The sequence below is a fragment of the Oculina patagonica genome, chromosome 6, assembly GCF_052425735.1.
Source record: "Oculina patagonica isolate OP01 chromosome 6, crgOcupat, whole genome shotgun sequence".
Lineage (NCBI taxonomy): Eukaryota > Metazoa > Cnidaria > Anthozoa > Scleractinia > Oculinidae > Oculina > Oculina patagonica.
In genome coordinates, this window is record NC_135763.1 from 11,526,999 (window position 1) to 11,545,404 (window position 18,406).

At 38.7% G+C, this 18,406-nt stretch overlaps 1 protein-coding gene across 1 annotated transcript; it reads left to right on the forward strand.

The window, feature by feature from the left end:
• Positions 1-11,325: 11,325 nt before the first annotated feature.
• LOC144658693 (uncharacterized) lies at positions 11,326-13,943 on the forward strand. The gene has a single exon (XM_078519164.1). It carries the CDS (start codon positions 12,484-12,486, stop codon positions 13,219-13,221), a length of 738 nt encoding a protein of 245 aa, XP_078375290.1. The 5' UTR covers positions 11,326-12,483; the 3' UTR covers positions 13,222-13,943.
• The last annotated feature ends 4,463 nt before the right edge of the window (positions 13,944-18,406 follow it).

Below are 18,406 nucleotides of genomic sequence, written 5' to 3' on the forward strand. Positions count from 1 at the left end.
GCTAATTAGTAAGACATAAGTACAATTAACAAAGCAAATTAGTTTCCTGTTTCGTACGTAGATAACGCGTCATCGCACTTCCTTAGATCTTTTTATTCTGTTTCTACAGTATTGAATATAGTGCCTTGCTATTCTAGCCTGCATGAAGGTTTAAATAAACTACCAAAGCGGAAGATGAGATACCACTTGAATATTTCGGTTTGCGTGTTAACTTCACTTTAGCCGGAGCGAGAACCAAATATTCTCCTCTTGACACATTATTTGACATATCTATCGCCAACCCGCGACCCTAAGGGACGGACCATTATTTTCTTTGAGGGGGGGGGGGGGGGGGGGGGAAGAAAAATGTTCCTCTGCAAACTTTTTTTTTTAGTTTATGCACCTCTGCAAACATTTTTTTTTCGAAATTCGTACTATTTTTTGTTATACATATCGTGTTTGCAAACAATTTATTTTGTCTTTCCAGGCCCTGCAAACAATTTTTTTCAATATTTTTCATCCCCCCCCCTCCAAAAAAATAATGGCCGCCCAACACGCGCCAAAATAGTTTTCTGAACGCAAACAGAAACTGAAAACAGCTTTATTATATCCTCTAATGCAACCAGCCGCATACTTTACCAATACCACCGCAAATATAATATCAAAGCACACACCTAAGTAAAAATTCACGCTCCATGTAACAAACTACCTAGTTACTTCCTTTCCTCGCGTGAGATCTTTAAATAGACTCTAAATAAACAAAACTATGAACAAAAGCAGCATATGTTAGATAAAATCTCATTATCAGATTTTGCGGCATTACTGAAGACAGTACTTCATGTAATAATAATGTAATATATCACATTATACACAAACCATTATTTTTTCAAAAGGGAAGAGAAGAGATTAACAGTGCATCCCTAATAATCCAAAAATTTACACTATATGTCCCACATGTGTAAATAAACACTTTTAAAACTTGACAAAGAGAAAACGCACAATACGAAGAACAGCATCCTGATGCATCTTATCAGCAAAATGTATATAAATACGAACATAGAAAAAAAAAAAACAGAAAGGCTGACCGTACAGTAAGCTAATACTGTAGTGGCTGACTTCATCAGGAAAGGATTTTGTTTTTGCAAAACCCGAAGGCGAAAAAAAATACTGCCCAGAAAAATTGCCAAACCCCTGCCCCATATGGCCTAATAAAAATAATAGAACGTTTCTTATATTCCGAGCATTTACAATATATGTGTAGCAATTCCACTACAAGAAAAACCACATATAACGTCTAGACAATGAATGTCTAAAAGGCTCACTTGGAATACAACCACGAAAGGTCTATTTCTTACCTTGTTTCCTTGCTTCTTTATCACTTCGTTACCTTACGTTAGGTCTTACACAAAGCACTATCCTGAGCGAGCGAGTCCATCGGATATTCTCGTGTTACGTCACGGTCACGTCGTTGACGACGTGACCGTGACGTAACACGAGACAAATACAGGGTAAGTAGGTAAAAAATCATCTGACTCTCTGCTTGAAAAGGGCTACAATTATCCCCGGCGCGGCTGGTAATGTATTGGTAAGGTATCGGCCGACAGTAGACGCCAGCAACCATATATATCAGCCGACATAAAGCCCTGGGAAAACTGTAACGCAAGTTAGACGCAAGTTTTCGTTTGGCCAGGTCTTGTATGCACTTGCGTTGACTTGCGATGGCTTGCGTTCACTTTGGTCGAGATCAAATTTGCACGCAAGTCGTTGCAAGTTTTTCACCGTTTGGCCACCCAACGCAAGTCTTGCTGTTTTCTTCAATTGCAGCGCGCGCAGTAGCATTGAAATGATTTTTTTGACAACTTGCGTGCACTTGCGAGTAAACTTGCGAGTCCGTTTGGCCACTCAACTCAAGTCTGTACGCAAGTTCAACGCTAGTCTAAACGCAAGTCCACTCGCATTACCGTTTGGCCAGGGCTTAAGGCTTGTCAATGATGGTAATGAGTTAGTAACAAAACCTCAAACGCTGGCGAAGTCTAAAGAAAATATCGGGCAACCTTCTGATGAAGTCAAGGTGTTTAATTTTCAATGGAGTTGATGTATACTTATATGATCAATCATTTCACAGGACGAAAACGCACGTTTCCGTATTTCTGAAACATGACGGAAACATAGAACTCTATGTTTCCGTCACGTTTACGTGCTGCGGAAACGTGAAAATCCAAGTCTCTGTGATAATATCACGTTTCCATCATGTTTCCGCAACGGAAATGCGAGTTCACGTTTCCGTCACATTTCCATTAGCGGATTGCCGCTGTTGTTTGTTTTCGTCACATTTACGCTAGCGGATTTCTGCTGTTGTTTGTATCCGTCAAATTTACGTTAGCGGATTTCTGCCGTTTGTTTCCGTCACATTTACGTTAGCGGATTTCTGCTGTTGTCTGTTTCCGTCAAATTTACGTTAGCGGATTTCTGCTGTTTGTTTTCGTTATCTTTCTGAAGACCGATTTCCAATTTGTTTGCTACCTAAAAAAACCAACACGAGATGGTTCTATCAACCTTAACTTTTGAGAAATAGTGTAATTGTAGTCAGGTTTAGGAAGAGAAATAAATTATTTTTTTTGGTTTTTTTTTTTTTTTTTTTTTCCAACACATAGTTTGTTGAAGGTTTGTCGCTGACTGTGTTTTGATGTTATTTTTTCAAGACGTTTCGGCTATTTGCCTTAAGCCTTCATCAGTTAAAAAATCAAAGCTGATTTTTTTTTTTCACACGCGATTTAAAAAATAGCAGCACATTAGCGCGCGCTTTAAAAATAACGTGTAAAAGTTTGAAACAAGTAAGAAAACGTGGCGCGAAACTCATGCGCGTGACAAGGAGGCTTCGTAAACCTCTGGGATGACAGCATGGTCGTTCCCAGAGTGCGTATCCTTTATGGACAACCAGGCTTCCAAAAAGAGTCGCTTGTGGTAATTTCGCTCATGTCCAACTACATTGACGGCATTGAAATCCATGTGGTGATTATTTTCATGTACATGACATGGAGATCTTTGAGTCATGGTCGAACATGGCCACTGCTCGTTTGTGTTCCGCAATCCGGGTCTTTAATGGTCGCTCCGTTTGACCGTAGTATACAAAGTTACAGTTGGTGCAATTGATTTTGTAAACTAGAGGAAAATGGGTGGGGGGGGCGCCAGATCTTGGGCGGTCAACATCATTTTGAGCCTTTGGGCGCGGAAACTTAAACTGTTTACAGTTTTTAGCGGTTTGTAGGCGACTTTGCTCTCTTGTTGTCTCAAAATGTGGCCAATCTTTTCGGAAATGCCTTGAACATAGGGGAGTACCACGAAGCCATTAGTTGGTAAATCTGCTGGTGGTTTTGACAGTGATCTCTCACACTTGTTAATAAAAGATGGTGGATAGTTGTTCTCGCGCAACACCGACTTCACTCGTTTTGTTTCTTTTCGTTTCCCTTCTTGTGTTGAAGGAATGTTCTTTGCCCTTCGTAGCAGTGTGCAAACTACAGATCTCTTATGACACACAGGGTGATGAGCATTGAAGTCAAGGTACTCGGTCTGTATGTGTTGACTTCCTGTAGACATTCACCTCAATTCGTGTACCACTCCTTGTTGTGATAGTATCCAAAAAGGGTAGTCCCTGCTCCGTGGTGTCCTCAAGTTCAACAGTGAATTGTAAACTGGGATTTATGGAGTTCAGATGTTGATGAATGTTGAATTTTTTTAAATCGCGTGTGAAAGCTTTGATTTTTTTAACTGATGAAGGCTTAAGCAATAGCCGAAACGTCTTGAAAAAATAACATCAAAACACAGTCAGCGACAAACCTTCAACAAACTATGGTTCTATCAACCTTAGGGACTTTTTGAGTAAATTAAAGCATATTTGTGAGACAGGTTTAGTAAGAGAAATGAAAATCTCACGTCATGACATGTTATCGATCGCGTAAAAGCGAAAGTAACAGCGGCTTTCTCAGTGCGACTTTTGTTGTGATTGGGATTTAGATAAGCATTTTATCCCATTAAATAGCTATTTATCACAATACAGTGCAGCCTGCTTAGAACATCGATCACTGCAAACATGCAAATACTCCTGTTATCAAGTTATTTTTTATTAATTAGACCAGTTGCATTATTTGAGCTGGTTGAAGAAAGTAAATTTAAGGGGATGCAGTTATTATTTGAGTCAATTGGGTTATTTCGCTCGAAACAATAGATTCCCCGCGCGTTGCTATCCCCATTTTTCCCGCAGCCTGGTTTGATCACTTTAGGCAATTGTGTCATTTGAGCCAGTTGGGTCATTTGAGACAGTTTGGTCATTTGAGTCAGATGGGTTGTTTGCACTGGTTGGAGTGGTTGACCCAGTTGAGTCACTTGAACCAATTGTGTCATTTAAGCCGGTTGGGTCATTTGTGACGTTTTGGTCATTTGGGTTCGATGGGTTGTTTGTACCGGTTTGATCACTTGAAGCAGTTGTGTCATTTGATCCGGTTGGGTCATTTAAAACAGTTTGGTCATTTGTGACGGTTTGCTTGGTCATTTGAGTCCGATAGGTTGTTTGTACTGGTTTGATCACTTGAAGCATTTGTCATTTGAGCCAATTGTGTCATTTGAGCCGGTTGGGTGATTTGAGCTGGTTGGGTCATTTGCGACGGTTGTGTCATTTGAGCCGGTTGGGTCATTTAAAATGGTTTGATCACTTGAGCCTGATGGGTCAATTGATGCAGTTGAATCACTTGACCCAATAGTATCATTTGAGTCGGTTGGGCTATTTGAGACAGTTTGGTCATTTGAGTCAGATGGGTTGGTTGCACCGGTTTGATTAATTGAGCCAGTAGGGTCAAGTGACACAGCTGGGTCACTCGAGCCAATTGTGTCATTGAGCCGGTTGGGCCATTTGAGATGGTTTCTTCATTTGAGTCAGATGCATTGTTTGCACCGGTTTGATCACTTGAGCCCGATGGGTCAATTGATGCAGTTGGATCACTTGACCCAATAGTATCATTTGAGTCGGTTGGGCTATTTGAGACAGTTTGGACATTTAGGTTCTTTGCACCGGTTTGATCAATTGAGCCAGTAGGGCCAATTCAAGTGACGCAGTTGGGTCACTCAAGCCAATTATGTCATTGAGTGGATTAGGCCATTTGAGACAGTTTGGTCATTTGAGTCAGATGGGTTGTTCGCACCGGTTTGAACCTGAGCCAGTTGGGTCAAGTCATGTAGTTGGGTCATTTGAGCCAATTGTTCTATTTGAGCTGGTTGGGTCATTTGAGGTGGTTGAGTCATTTGAGATGGTTTGGTCATTTGAGTCAGATGGGTTGTACGCACCGGTTTGACCCCGAGCCAGTTGGGTCAAGTCATGTAGTTGGGTCACATGAGCCAATTGTGTCATTGGAGCCAGTTGGGTCATTTGAGTTGGTTGAGTCATTTGAGTCCGATGGGTTGTCACTTGACCCTTCTGGCTCAATTGATCAACTGCACAGCGTGATGCCTTCAGGACAACAGCTTTCACAAATGGTATCCCATGTCTTTTGATGAGTTTCATTTGCAATGCGGTCGTAGTTGATACGTTCTTGATTGAAAGAATTTTACTTTTCTTCTATTACACCGAGCGGATCATGTTTCGTTTTTTTCGCTATTAGAAACTCCTTGCTTTATACTTCAATTTCCGTCTCCGTTCCCTTTTTACTTGTACATCTTTTGCCCTTTGCTGGAACTTTTTTAGCTGGTTTGCTTTAGCTCTTGCCTTCGACGCCCGGATTTTTGAGATAACGTCTTCACCACTGTTATCATAGGTGAACTTGTCCACTGAACTCTTCCTCTCCTGTTCTTTTTAAAAACTAACACGCCTATTGTAGAATTTCTTCTAATCAGGCGATGAGAGTGAAGAAGCCACCTCCAAATTAATGCACTCTTTTTATTTTATACGAATATTGTTTTTCCGACCAAAGCTGAATATTTTTATTTTTCTGCCAATTTTAGGCTGAAAATATTCTTATGAACATTCTTAGATAATACCATTTGACATTTCCGTTTTAGCATGTATTGCGGTATCAATTTTGTACCGTTAATCGAACTGTCATAAGCATCGAACATTTGGCTAGTGCAGGTTTTTATCGATTTATTGGCTAGTAAAAGTTTTGCAGTTTAGAGAAGTAAAGGATTTTATGTGGTTCAGTAAATTAGAATCATATTTAATTGAATTGTATTTACAAATTTTCAACTAAAAAAACTCTTTTCAAAATCTTAGCCTCGGGTTTATTCTTAAAATATTCAAAATATTGGCAAATTTGAGCCTCGATCGATATTCTTATAAACTGTATTCTTATAAAATAAAAAAGAGTGCATAAAAATTGTTTGTTCTCACAATCTTAATCATTTATCGCGTTCAATACGACGAGCTCACAATGTCTGAATGCATTTGGAAATAGGTGAAAACTGCGAAGGTCTTATGACGGCAGAAATTTCAGTCGCACCGTTCTAAATCAAGAAGCGAAATGGTGCAAGGTTACCGGTTAAAAACCTGAGCAGCAGATTCGACGCTGTCCTTGCGACCTACTTCTCCCTCGCTCCCTTACAACGCATTGCTAAAACAGAAAACGCCAAGGGCCGGCTTGTTAACGTAAACAACCTCTGCCTTGAAGACTGCGCCTGCGTAGACGTAGTCAGGCCAAGTAGATGGAGCGTAGAAGAAAATCATTGATCCGTTTTGGAGGTTTCAATCGTGGAGATCGGTCAGAGGGAGGTGATGGTTCGGTTTAGCAGCGTGCTACCGCCTGACAAACAACCTGCACCCCCCAATTCAGGCAAAAAAAGAACAGAAAAGTGGCATAGGCTAAGCAGTACAGTCTTTACCGCAAGTACATTTACCGCCAGAAATATACAGTTACCTGCATCATCCCGTCAGGACTCTCCCATATTGGCCCAATTCGTGTTAGTTATTCGTCCCGATGGTCTGGAGATTAGCTTTGGTGATCTGGTGAAAATTTTGCCCATCTGCACAGACTCACAGGCGTTCCAACTCATTGCAATTTATCGGCGAGACTCGCGTGAGATGTGTTATTACTGAAGGTGTTGTTGCGGGATTGCCCTTTATTGCCCTGTCCTGCCACATAAGTCCATAAGCTAGAGAACCGGAATACTCCTCACTTGACGGAGACCATCCAAGAGGTACCTCCCACTACCCCCAATTGCTTTTTTTGACGATGAAGGACGTATTCAGGTCAGCCAGGTCAAAGAATGTTCCCGTCGACTTCGATTCACTCCTTGGCAGGAACTACATGGGGCGTCAAGATGAAACCTGATGACCACTTCTATACTTCGCGCGTATGTCGAAATCGCCCTTTCGGGTGTCCACCAGAACCTATGTGCAAGAAAATGAAGTTTACCTTGTCCACCTTCAAATTTCGTCCCGATACTGCTGCTACGTATATACTGCTACTGAAGTTCCATAAATTAAAAACGGCTTTTTTACAACCAACACCCCTGCATTGCACTTTTCAGAGGAAAATCGTGTAGTTTGAACTCAGTGAGTTGGACGTTGCATTATGCACTAATCCACAAAACGGCTATTTTACAACCGACAACCAACACCCTGCATTGCACTTTTCGGGGGAAATCCTGCTGACTAATCCACAAAACGGCTCCTTAAGAACCCACCATATGTAGTTATAATTAACATGAGTTCATTTCCATGAAGCCCAAAACACACCTATCAATACGCCGTCTACCTTACGTGAGGTCATAAAACGATGACTTTTCGTAAAGGTTGCGAACGAAATGAAAACAATATTGAATTTAGATAATTACTATTGACCGATCGCATAAATGTTTTGTTTTAGATTAATTTGAATACAATTCAACCGATTAGTGATCGAGTAACAAAGCTTTTTTCTGCTTCGTAGTGATCTTGGTAGTACCTTATAGCTTAAAACTGCCATTTATAATTCAATTTTCTATTTTAGTCACTAAAATATGCAATATGTATATTTATTTTTTTCCAAGAGGGCACGGTAACGAATCCTGCAATCTGATTGGTTCTTAGCGCGGGCAAGATTCTCCTATCTCTGCCCGCTTTCACGGGCCACGGTAACGCTTTCGTGAGTTTAATTTCGCGGCGAGACGAACTAGTCCATGACAGTTTTGCTCTCCAAAATCGATGTTGTTGCTCACCAACCGTTGTTAAATTTGTATGGAAAAATTAGCAGTGGAATTAAAGGCCTTGAAGTTCTCCAAAAGGCGAGTATTCATGATCTTTATTGACAAAATGAAGTTATAGTTTTATGGTCGTGGTTTGTCGATCGATGTTTGTGCATTCGCACTGATTTTCACGCCATTGCGGTTAGCTGCAAGTCGGCGGGTATACAGACTCGATTTATCCGTTCAAACACCTTGCTTTTCTGCTACTTTTCTCCAAAAACGGATACTGCCTATCGCCATTCAAGAAAATGAGATGCTTTATTAAAAAACGGTCAAATTAATTCTCGCAATATTGTGCCGTGTGTAGGCGACCAAACTACACATTTCAGCTTCATTCAGTTTCACTTTCGCAAACTTTTTATCAAAACAGAATACTGTGGGAATGAACACAGAGGTTTTTGACTCGTTAAATACAAATGTAAATAGCTGGAAAATATGTGTTGTAAGTGCTTTCCAGTCCGAAAAGTAAGTTTAATTAACTGAAAGAACTCACAAGCCGAAATGGAGTTCAAAGTGTTTCGCGACACGCTGATTTATGCTCTGTTTTGGTTTTACAATTTGCTTTTTTATTATTATAGATGCTTTTTTCTTGCTTTTCTGATGAACTTTTCCTTGAGTACTGTTCATTTTAGCGAATTTAATTTGTTTGGCAGTAAGCTCTTTAATATAGCAGTGAATATAGCAAACGAATCATTCTTCACTCTTGCCGTAGACTGACTAGGATGCGCGCGGATAATACAAACACATTTTGCAAGAAAATCTTTGTAGGTTTTTTTTTAATCAAACACATTAGAGGTAGGAAAAAAATAAATAAGTTATTTACCGGCTTAGGGTCAGTCCGTATAGTGAAAAACTGTGACCTCGGCCTTGAAAATGCTGCCCTCGGCCTGCGGCCTCGGGCAGCATTTTCAGACCTCGGTCACAGTTTTTCACTATACGGACCTCCCAGCCGGCAAATAACATATATATATCTGACGTGTGAATGGAACATGGAAATTAAAAATAATTTTTGCCTTTTATTATTGGTCGTTTGTGGGGAAAAATTCATAATATTTGGCCTTGGAATTTTATTACTATTTTACCATCATCAATACAAGAGAACTGATAGGCGAAATATGACTGGATTTTCTGCATACCGTACTGGGTCCTGTTTATAGCTAAAATTTAAGTCACAACTGATTTGGAACGATCGTACGCAGAAAGACGGTGTAAGATTTGCATCTTGTTTTTTTTTAAGAGATATGTACAAACTAAATATTAAATATCATTCAAATCATATCTTCCGTGGCTAAATTAGATTTTTTCTCTTTTAGTAATTAAAAAATAAAACAATAGAAAATAAACAGCACTGAGACGGACCGGCAGCTTGGCGCCAAGCAAATGAAAACAGCTCAATACTCGATAGCTTCGGCGTTCTCGTGTAAAGTAAACTTTAATTATCTTGCCAACCATTATACAAAAATACAATGTAAAAACATAGAGGTTTTATGACTTATCTGAACCCAATTCGCATTTCTTTGCGACATTAGTTAACGCCTTTAAACACATATTTTTTATTTAGTTACACCACAATCGTTTTTTGTATGTCTACAGTTGAGGTTCTTAAAAAGGACAGAAAAAAAAAACATTGCTTATATTATGGCGGATTAAAACAATTTTCATCGGCATTGACTGTAGAATAGATACGTCAGAGGTCTTAAGGATTCCCAAGATCCGGTTTCTCGATCGTAAATGGTTTTATCTAAGAGCTGAATACGGGGTGTGGTTCAGTTAATAATTCACTTTTTGTCGTCTTTAGTTGCTTTATAGCGTGATACTTTGCACTAAAAATAGGTATTGTAAAATGAAATAAAATCTCTAATATTGATCTAAAAAAAGCTTTCCACCTAAACTGTAAACAACGAACAGGGCCATGCATTTAGTGCAGCCCAACTAGACTAATAGCCTATGCTAATTATCTCAGCCTTGCATGCTTTGAAGCACGAAAATCGTAGCTTAGCTGACCTGTATTAATTGTAGATTTCCTGTCCACAGAAAAAGAAGAAGTAACTCCTTCCTACACAAGAACGGATGCTTCGCATTTTGATTGACACCTTTTAATCTACGTCGCGCCGTCAAGCAAACCGAAGTTGCTGTAACGAGAGTTTAATCGTTTATGAGCAAGTGAATTATACCATAATAAGATTTGACACTATTCTGTGAACAGCCGGTTGCACTTGGCTAGAAAAAAGGGACATGGGAATCTTTAAATTTGTGGGATTTAACTTCAGAGGGAATATTCCCCCTGAAGAGTTCAGTTTGCTTCGTTGTTTGAAACAAATTACGCTCTATTCGCACCTGCTGCAACGCCTGCATTTTTAGTGACGCCGTTTAACGCGCCAATAAGGCGCGAGAATCACGCTGAGATTTTACCACTTTCCAACAAAAATACAACACAAGAGTATCGGATACATTCTAGCCGTATTTTACCACATATAGGGAAGGGAAATGATCAAAACAGTCATAACATTGATTATATCGTTTAACGAGCATCCCTTACGTAAATGTAATTTTCGACTTGCGGCAACTTATTCAAAACCGAGACTAACACATCGCACATTTACACGTATTTACGTTTCTGCTTCAAGAGAGATTTTATATTCAATCTTAACAAGTCGAACAAAGCATCAAAACATCACACCACCTTTCGAGGAAATTTAAGATGTGTTGGTGGTTTTAAAATGGTTACCTTCAAGATTAGTTAATTCGATATCTTCAGTCGACTACCATATATGCTATTCTTACGATCAGTACTAAGTAGATTTTTCCTTGAAAAGATCACCTTCATTCTTCATTCACATGGCCAGTCAGCTTTTATTCCAGCGTTACAACATTTTCAAATGCACTAAGAATGTGATCACATCCTTGTTTAAATTATTCTGATCCATTTGCTGTAAAAAAAATATCTGTATGCAAAATATTTAATTTGGATACCAAAAAAGCAGTTTTCGCTGAATATAGTTACAATAAACGTTTTATTACTTATTTAAAAGCTTTTAACTCATTAGCGTCCACTAAGTTATCAGGAACAAATTTAGATATTTTCTTATACATAAATATAAAATGTTGTTGTTTTCCTTTTTCAGAGATAGCCTCGAAGATGCTAAGCTCAATTTATTTGGGAGATATTTTTTTAACTGCAAACATCACTAAAGTGTATTGAACAACGACAGTGTATTGGTGGGGATTTATTCAACCGGCATTGGACGCTTTGCCGGAACTGATATCTCAACTGAGCTATCAGTTAAGATTAACAAAGAAATTGCTTCAAATTCTGAAGAAATTGCTTGCAAATCTGATGAGAGATTGAGGGTCGGAAATAACAACGTTAGTGAAATAGAATTTGGCGGCCGGCAAATCCGCGATGTAAACGGTAGTGAATAGCTATTTTATCAATATACTAAGGAACACACTAAAACTGCGCTGCGCAAACAGCGGGAACGGCGCCAGTCATGTCAAACAACGGCGGGAAAAAAATTAAACAAAATTGAAATAAGCGCGTGTGTAGTAAAGCGACCGCAGGAAGCCTCGCCAGAACATGAATTTTCTTCAAGTGGTACGCTTGTTAGTTTAGCTTTTTTTTCGTGCTGCAGGGAGATAACGCAGGCAATTTTTAATTTCATCCGTGAGCGGCTTCCCCAATTGTCGATCGACAAGATTATCTTTTTCGAGATGTTTTGGAAGTCATTACGACGTTTGGAATAAAGAATAGGAAAAAGTAATACAACCTTACTATTCTTTTATTGCATTTATAAGTCAGCCGGCGGAAAAGAAGTTGTAGAAAAATTGACACACTGCCGTAATATGAGACGTGTATCGAAAAATAAATAAAAAAAATAAAAAAAAATTCAACCGTTTGAATCCGTTATAATTTATATACCACATCTCGCTTATGAAGCTTGTTTGTACCTTAAAAACTGTTTTAGAGCTAGATGGCAAAATCAAAACTTTCGGTCATTAAAATTTTATGTTCATTATTTCGCGTGTAATTAAAACACGAGGTGAGAAAATAATCTCAACCAATGAGAAGCGATCGCTTTGTCCATTACTTCACTCTTTTTGAATTAAGCGCAAATACTATCATTGTCACATCGACAATGCGAAAACATCAAAAAGTTTGCTTTCTGCTTCCCCATCGGGACACTCATCTTTTAAACGTAGTTCACAACGACAGTGCGTCTCGCTCACCACACGCAATTTGATGAACAGATCTCCGTACACTGGGTGAATGCAAACTGTTCCGGCAGATTTGACACGATGGCTGCACTCGTAGCGGACGTATCTCGCGTCGATAACCTAACTGAAAAATTTGGGCGACAGAGGCTCGAGGAAGGTTTAGCTTACAGAGCTGAAAGCCTCGGCTCACAGCTTGCTGCAAACAATAACACAAGTGATGTCAGGTTAGCTTCTCGTCACAGCGCCTGGCTTATCTGTGAAAGGACACCCGCAAAAGGCAAGCTTGAGAGACGATCGAACCAAGCGGGCAAGACGCACAGCGTAAGCCGTAATTTGCTGCATCTCAGTGACAGCGAATCGCGTCCGGTTGTCAGCGAGGTACGCATCGTTAAAGTTGGTAGTAGCAAACGGAATTTAAAGCGAAGTCAGGTCGCAAAACCTGCGAAGGAGGACGACAGATTCGAACTTGTTAAGGACAGGTTAAAAATTGTGCTCAAGGAAGGCGATGGAGGACTTGATCTATCTAGCTCCAGTGACGACGAATTGCGAGAGCTCAATTCGAGCAAAATCGAAGCGACAGAAACGAACTTTGAAGGGAACGCAGAAAGTACGAAAACTCGGCAAGCAGGCTTAGCTAAAGATCAAGGTGACAAGGACACTAGAAGAAAACGGAATAAAAATTGCCGGGGGAGTTTAAAGAAGAAACTCAAAATTTCCAGACCTTGCCTTGACTTGGAAAAAATGCTAGCAAGGAGAGTGGAAAGTACGGAGAATGACAAAGCACCGGAAAGTATATTCCATCCAATTCATCAGATGTAGACGCAAAAATTCCGGGAAACAATAAAGATCAATTGCGATTCATTGACGAACAAAAAAGTCACCGACAACGGTTCGTTCATTTTCTGAACAAAACAACATTTGAACGGACTGGCACCTCAAGATCTGAGCCAGAATGGAGAAAAAAATGAAGTACAAAGTAGAGAAGACATGTATTGTATTAAAGCTGCATCGCAAATGCTTTAAGTACATGTCAGTTCTGTGTACAGTACCTAATGCAGCGCTTTTCAACATTGGATTGGAAGTGACAAGGTGTTTTGCAGGATGGTAATAAAATGATGCGGACTCTACTTTTTCTTTAATATCGCGAACAATTTATCGCTGGAAATGTCGGAGCAAAGCGTAAACCTGCCAGAATGTGAAATTAAGGTGTCCCCGGAAACAATGCACAGATGTAAATGTTATACTATCTCTCAACAACAAATATTACACTGGCTCATTTGAATTTTAAATTTGCAATGAATTTAATCTATGGCTGTTTGCCGAACGTGTGTAATATAAGATAACATAAAAACGATGTGTTGGTTTTCTAACGTTCTAAGCGAGGCAAGAAAGCTGAGAAGCCAAGTCATCGTAAAGATCAAAAAAGTTCGACGGACAAGCAAAGAAACATTCTCTCTGTAAATGTTTTTCGATCACCACATACGGTTTAGTGTCATCTTGTCTCCAGAAAATTATTGAAATAAAATCAACAAAAGATCCTTGGAGACCCTGTATTGTTTATATTCTAACAAAGCCTTTTCAAGTCGTTGACATTTAAGATCCCTTTTTTCGACACCTAATCTCGACAATGCATTTCTTTTTGTGCGTTTTAGTTATTTCCGTTTTTTAAACTTTAACAAATTCCGGCCTTAAAACGTCCATACGTTCTTCGAATGGCCTAAAAGGAATCGGATAAAGTTAATTTCTAGTTGGATAAAATAATCCGGTTTGATTTCTAGGGATATATATTATAGAAAAAATATATAAGCCCTTATATTAGCACGCACCGGTACCAAACATGTCAAATTCGCCAAATGAAAATGAGTTATCGATTTTAAAATTACCCTTATGAGCTTTAGTAGTTTTACATCTAGAACGGAGGTTTGTGATATTAAAACAAAAAGAATTGACATCTGAAGACAGCGCTAGGCTTCATTAACGATCAATTGTGTACAGCTTAAGTCTAGTTGTTTCTTAACTGAGTTTGCATGAAGTTAAATGACAATTGAAAATTAAAAACGACAGGAAAGTTGATCTGGCAAAGAACAACTGCCGGGCCGAAAATTTTCAAACTGGCTATTGGTTATCAGTCTAATGCTGCTCACTGACAGCCGATCAAACAAATGGCAGATTTTTATGTGAACTCGGGACTGTCTGTATTCGTCTTACAATAGTGATAATAATATAATGAAATAATGATGATCCTGCATGTGCAACGTCATTGCATGCTTTGTAAATTTACTGAACAAAAAAAGTTAAACACAATCTTCATCGATTTCACGATGTTGGTCATCTCTTTTAGGATTTGGGAGAAATTTACTATGCAGAATTTCACTAGAATAAAACAATTATTTAATCTGGGTTCCATTCTCAAAAGGAATTATACAGCGCTCTACAGTAGACAGTTTCTTTAGAAAAACTAATCCTGGTATACGTATGGCCGGCAGCCAGGCAAAGATTAATAGTTTGAAAGCAGAGAGTACATGCAAAAGGCACCCTCGAATCGGTAGTGCATGAATTTGTAATCCGGCAAGTTGAAAATGAGTTGTCTGTCACACTTTGCTATTGACACAGACTATATAGATCTATATATTGCTGGAAATTTCCGAAGATGATAAACGGGTTTAACTCATCCTTCTGTATATGTATCATAGTTCAGCATTCGCGTCTTTCTGATCCTGGGTCAATTGCCTGTAAGAGTTAAACCACACGTGTGTCGGTTTGGGGCTGGGAAAAAATTTTCGGGCGGGGAAAGGTTGCGGTTGAATAACCACTCGTGTACGCGTGTTCGTCGAATGGCATTGCACGTGTGATGGCCCAGCGTTCGGTGAACAAAGGTTAGAAAACGTTGTCCTCGTGCCCAGACCTTTGCTCTGACAGTTGTAAACGCGCTGTGATCTGATACGAGACACATAAATCTCGCCAGTAGATCGTTAGGAAACCTGGCAACCGTGGTATTGGGCGAGCGTTAAATCGTGCAATGCTTTAGCATCCGTAGTTAGAAATACTATGATACTTCCATTATTTTCAGAAAGACTTTCCTTTTGTCAAGTCTGACAAAGAAAACTGCACACTATGAATTGAAGATCGTTACCCTCTGAACCCCTGTTTAAAATTACAAGGGAACCAGCCCAGCACATTGCAGAAGACAGACTGATGTCATTACCACACAGGCCACACACTTCTAACCTTTCCTTGAAGTTATTATCCCTATAAGCGATTTTTTTATCCGGAAAAATAACGTCTCTCACGTATTGTATGCCTGAAAAATATTTTTCCTCTAGAAAATACAACCATTCACGCGAAGGACGTCTGTCTGATACCTTTTGTTGCCGAGTTAGTATTTGCATAATTACCAAAGCAATTGCACATACATCCCTTCGGCTAATTCGTGCGTCGAGCGATTGCCGGGGAAGAAAAAAAAAACAGAGTTAGGCTGCTTTTGCTTACGCTTCGTCCAACGGACTCACATGACTGTTTTTCTGACTAAATTCAACTTGGCAAAGTTGTTTCGTGCTGTTTATTGCTGGCTACTATTGAAAAAATCTCGATGATTTGGTAAGTGCAGAATGCAATATGGAAGAATTGAAATATATGTTTTTATATGTTCGTGTTTATTTCTTTATTTTACTTTCGGAAAACTGTTCACTGGCCACTTGTATTCTTTCCCAGGTGTTCCTTACGCTAATCTTTGCAAACGTAACACGACACTTTTGTTCGTTTGTAACAAAATATTTTGTCTTCCTGAAAATGCGATAACATGAAATTTTTTTTTTTTTTTTTCGGCGGCATCGATGACATTTGTTTAATTTAATTAAGTTACGGTTTAGACTGCACGAAAGACGATTCTCAAAAACTAAAGAAACAAATCTAATCAAAAAACATATTTTTCGACAGGTTTTTTAAAACGTAGTACAGCTAGGATATTTGTTTCCTGGTTATCAGATGTTCACGCCGAAAACCCCGGTGCAAGTTTTTGCATACCTAATTATGAAAGCGCTGTGAAAGTCTCAAAATCTAATTTAATTAATTTGCGGTTTTTACTTGGCGCCAAGAAGTCTGCAGGAAGCCACCGCAAACACGCAATACAAGCGATGTTCATGATAGTTCCAGAAAACAACGTAGACTAATCTGCGCATGCGTTTGGTGTAAATTAGGTTGAGTAGTACCACAAGGAGAGCAAAGGTTTTACTGAAACAAATATATACCTTTGAGATCCTCATATAAAAGTAACGTAGATGTGCTCCACGTTTTACTTGGGGGGTATGGTCAGGTAATCCCACCCCAACCCCCTCCACAGGAATAATTAATTTATTGATATTAATTAATTAATTAATTGACTATTAAAGTTTACACGTTAGCGCACTAGCGGGTTAGCGGACGACAGCCCCAACAAACCATCACAATAGTGCATTCTGCACTAAAAACCTACCCTGAATTACGAAATTTCGCACCTTTAGATCTATCAAGCATGAGTGATTTTCAGAAATTTTTTGGAAAACTAGGTCTTCCATAGAAATTTGTCGTCCTGATCTACTGTTTAAAGATTGTTTTATTTGTATACATGTACAATAATAATTTTTGCAAAAGGAACACCAATGATATGCTATTAGAATGACAACGCCGTTATAAGAAGTTTTTCTTCTTAAGTTTATTTTCATGGCAACTTTTCGATATACCACCTTTAAATGCAAATGTATACATTTTTAACACCAGTCCCTCTTTTTACTGGAAGAAACTGCAGCTGGTCTTTAACACCTCTCTACTCTTGTTGATTCTTTTATTAGGCAAATCATTCCCTCAATAATAATGTTATGTATATTTCATTAGTTGTGTCTATGTCTTCTCACAGCTTATTGCAGTCTTAAAAAGCTTTGGTTATGTCAAGAAAAACTGATTTTAAAAAGAAGACTGGACATCTGTGATAAGGAATGGTGACTGGTAGACTTGTAAAGATATTTTGACCAATGACAACGCCTGTTTTGCCTGGCCGCCTACATATTCTTAACGGGGATGAACATTTTTGTAATGTAGGGCGCCGATTGTCGACTTAAGCAAAGTTCGCTTGAAAACGGTTAAGGTACGTTTGGTTGTTGTTATAATTTTTGGATTGTTTCTTTAGTATAATATTATTTCATTGTTTTCGAATAAGTGCTTTGGGGAAATCATGTGGCTTAAAAATAACATTTTATTTGCTAAGTTGATGCCGGCGCATAAATCATTGAATGTTCTCTTAGACTTAAATTGTCTTTGTAAGCAGCACGCTCAACATTATTTGAAGTCAAAAATATCATTAAAGTGAGTTAACTTGCAGTGATGCCGCTATCGTTTTGACTTAGCTTAGATATCAGTGTTTAAAGCAACTGATATAAACTTCAAAGAAATATTACCAGCAGGTAACAATGTCTTTGTCTGGACACAAACAGCAGACTCTGTTAAAAAAATCGACTCTTGCTAGAGAAAATAATTACTAGGTTCTAAAAAAGCAGAATGACAACTTATAAAGGAAAATCGAAAATACTCACTGTGCTTGTAAGCATGTTAACTGACCGAATTGGCCGTGATTTTTACAAATAATCCTGCGTCGAACTCAACATCGGATGACAGATATAACTAAATGAACAAATTTTCCTTAAAACATGACATTTATAGACCCCCTCACAAACCCGTACAAAAGGATATGCTTTTAAGAATATCTTGAGAAGAAATTGCTTTAATGGCTCAATTACAAAAACGAACAGAAAAGAAATTACCATTCTATTTATCTATAGCATCATTGTCTTCAGTCCACACTCAGCTTACATATTATATTTTTTTGTCATAGCTTTTCTTTCTTTGTAATAGGAAGACTTTTTCCAATATTTAAAGCAGCGAAGCCTGGTAATTTTTTTTTAAATATGGTAATTTTGCTCTATAAAATGTTTGAAAATACATTGTTAATTTACTAAAAAGAGTTTGGTTCAGA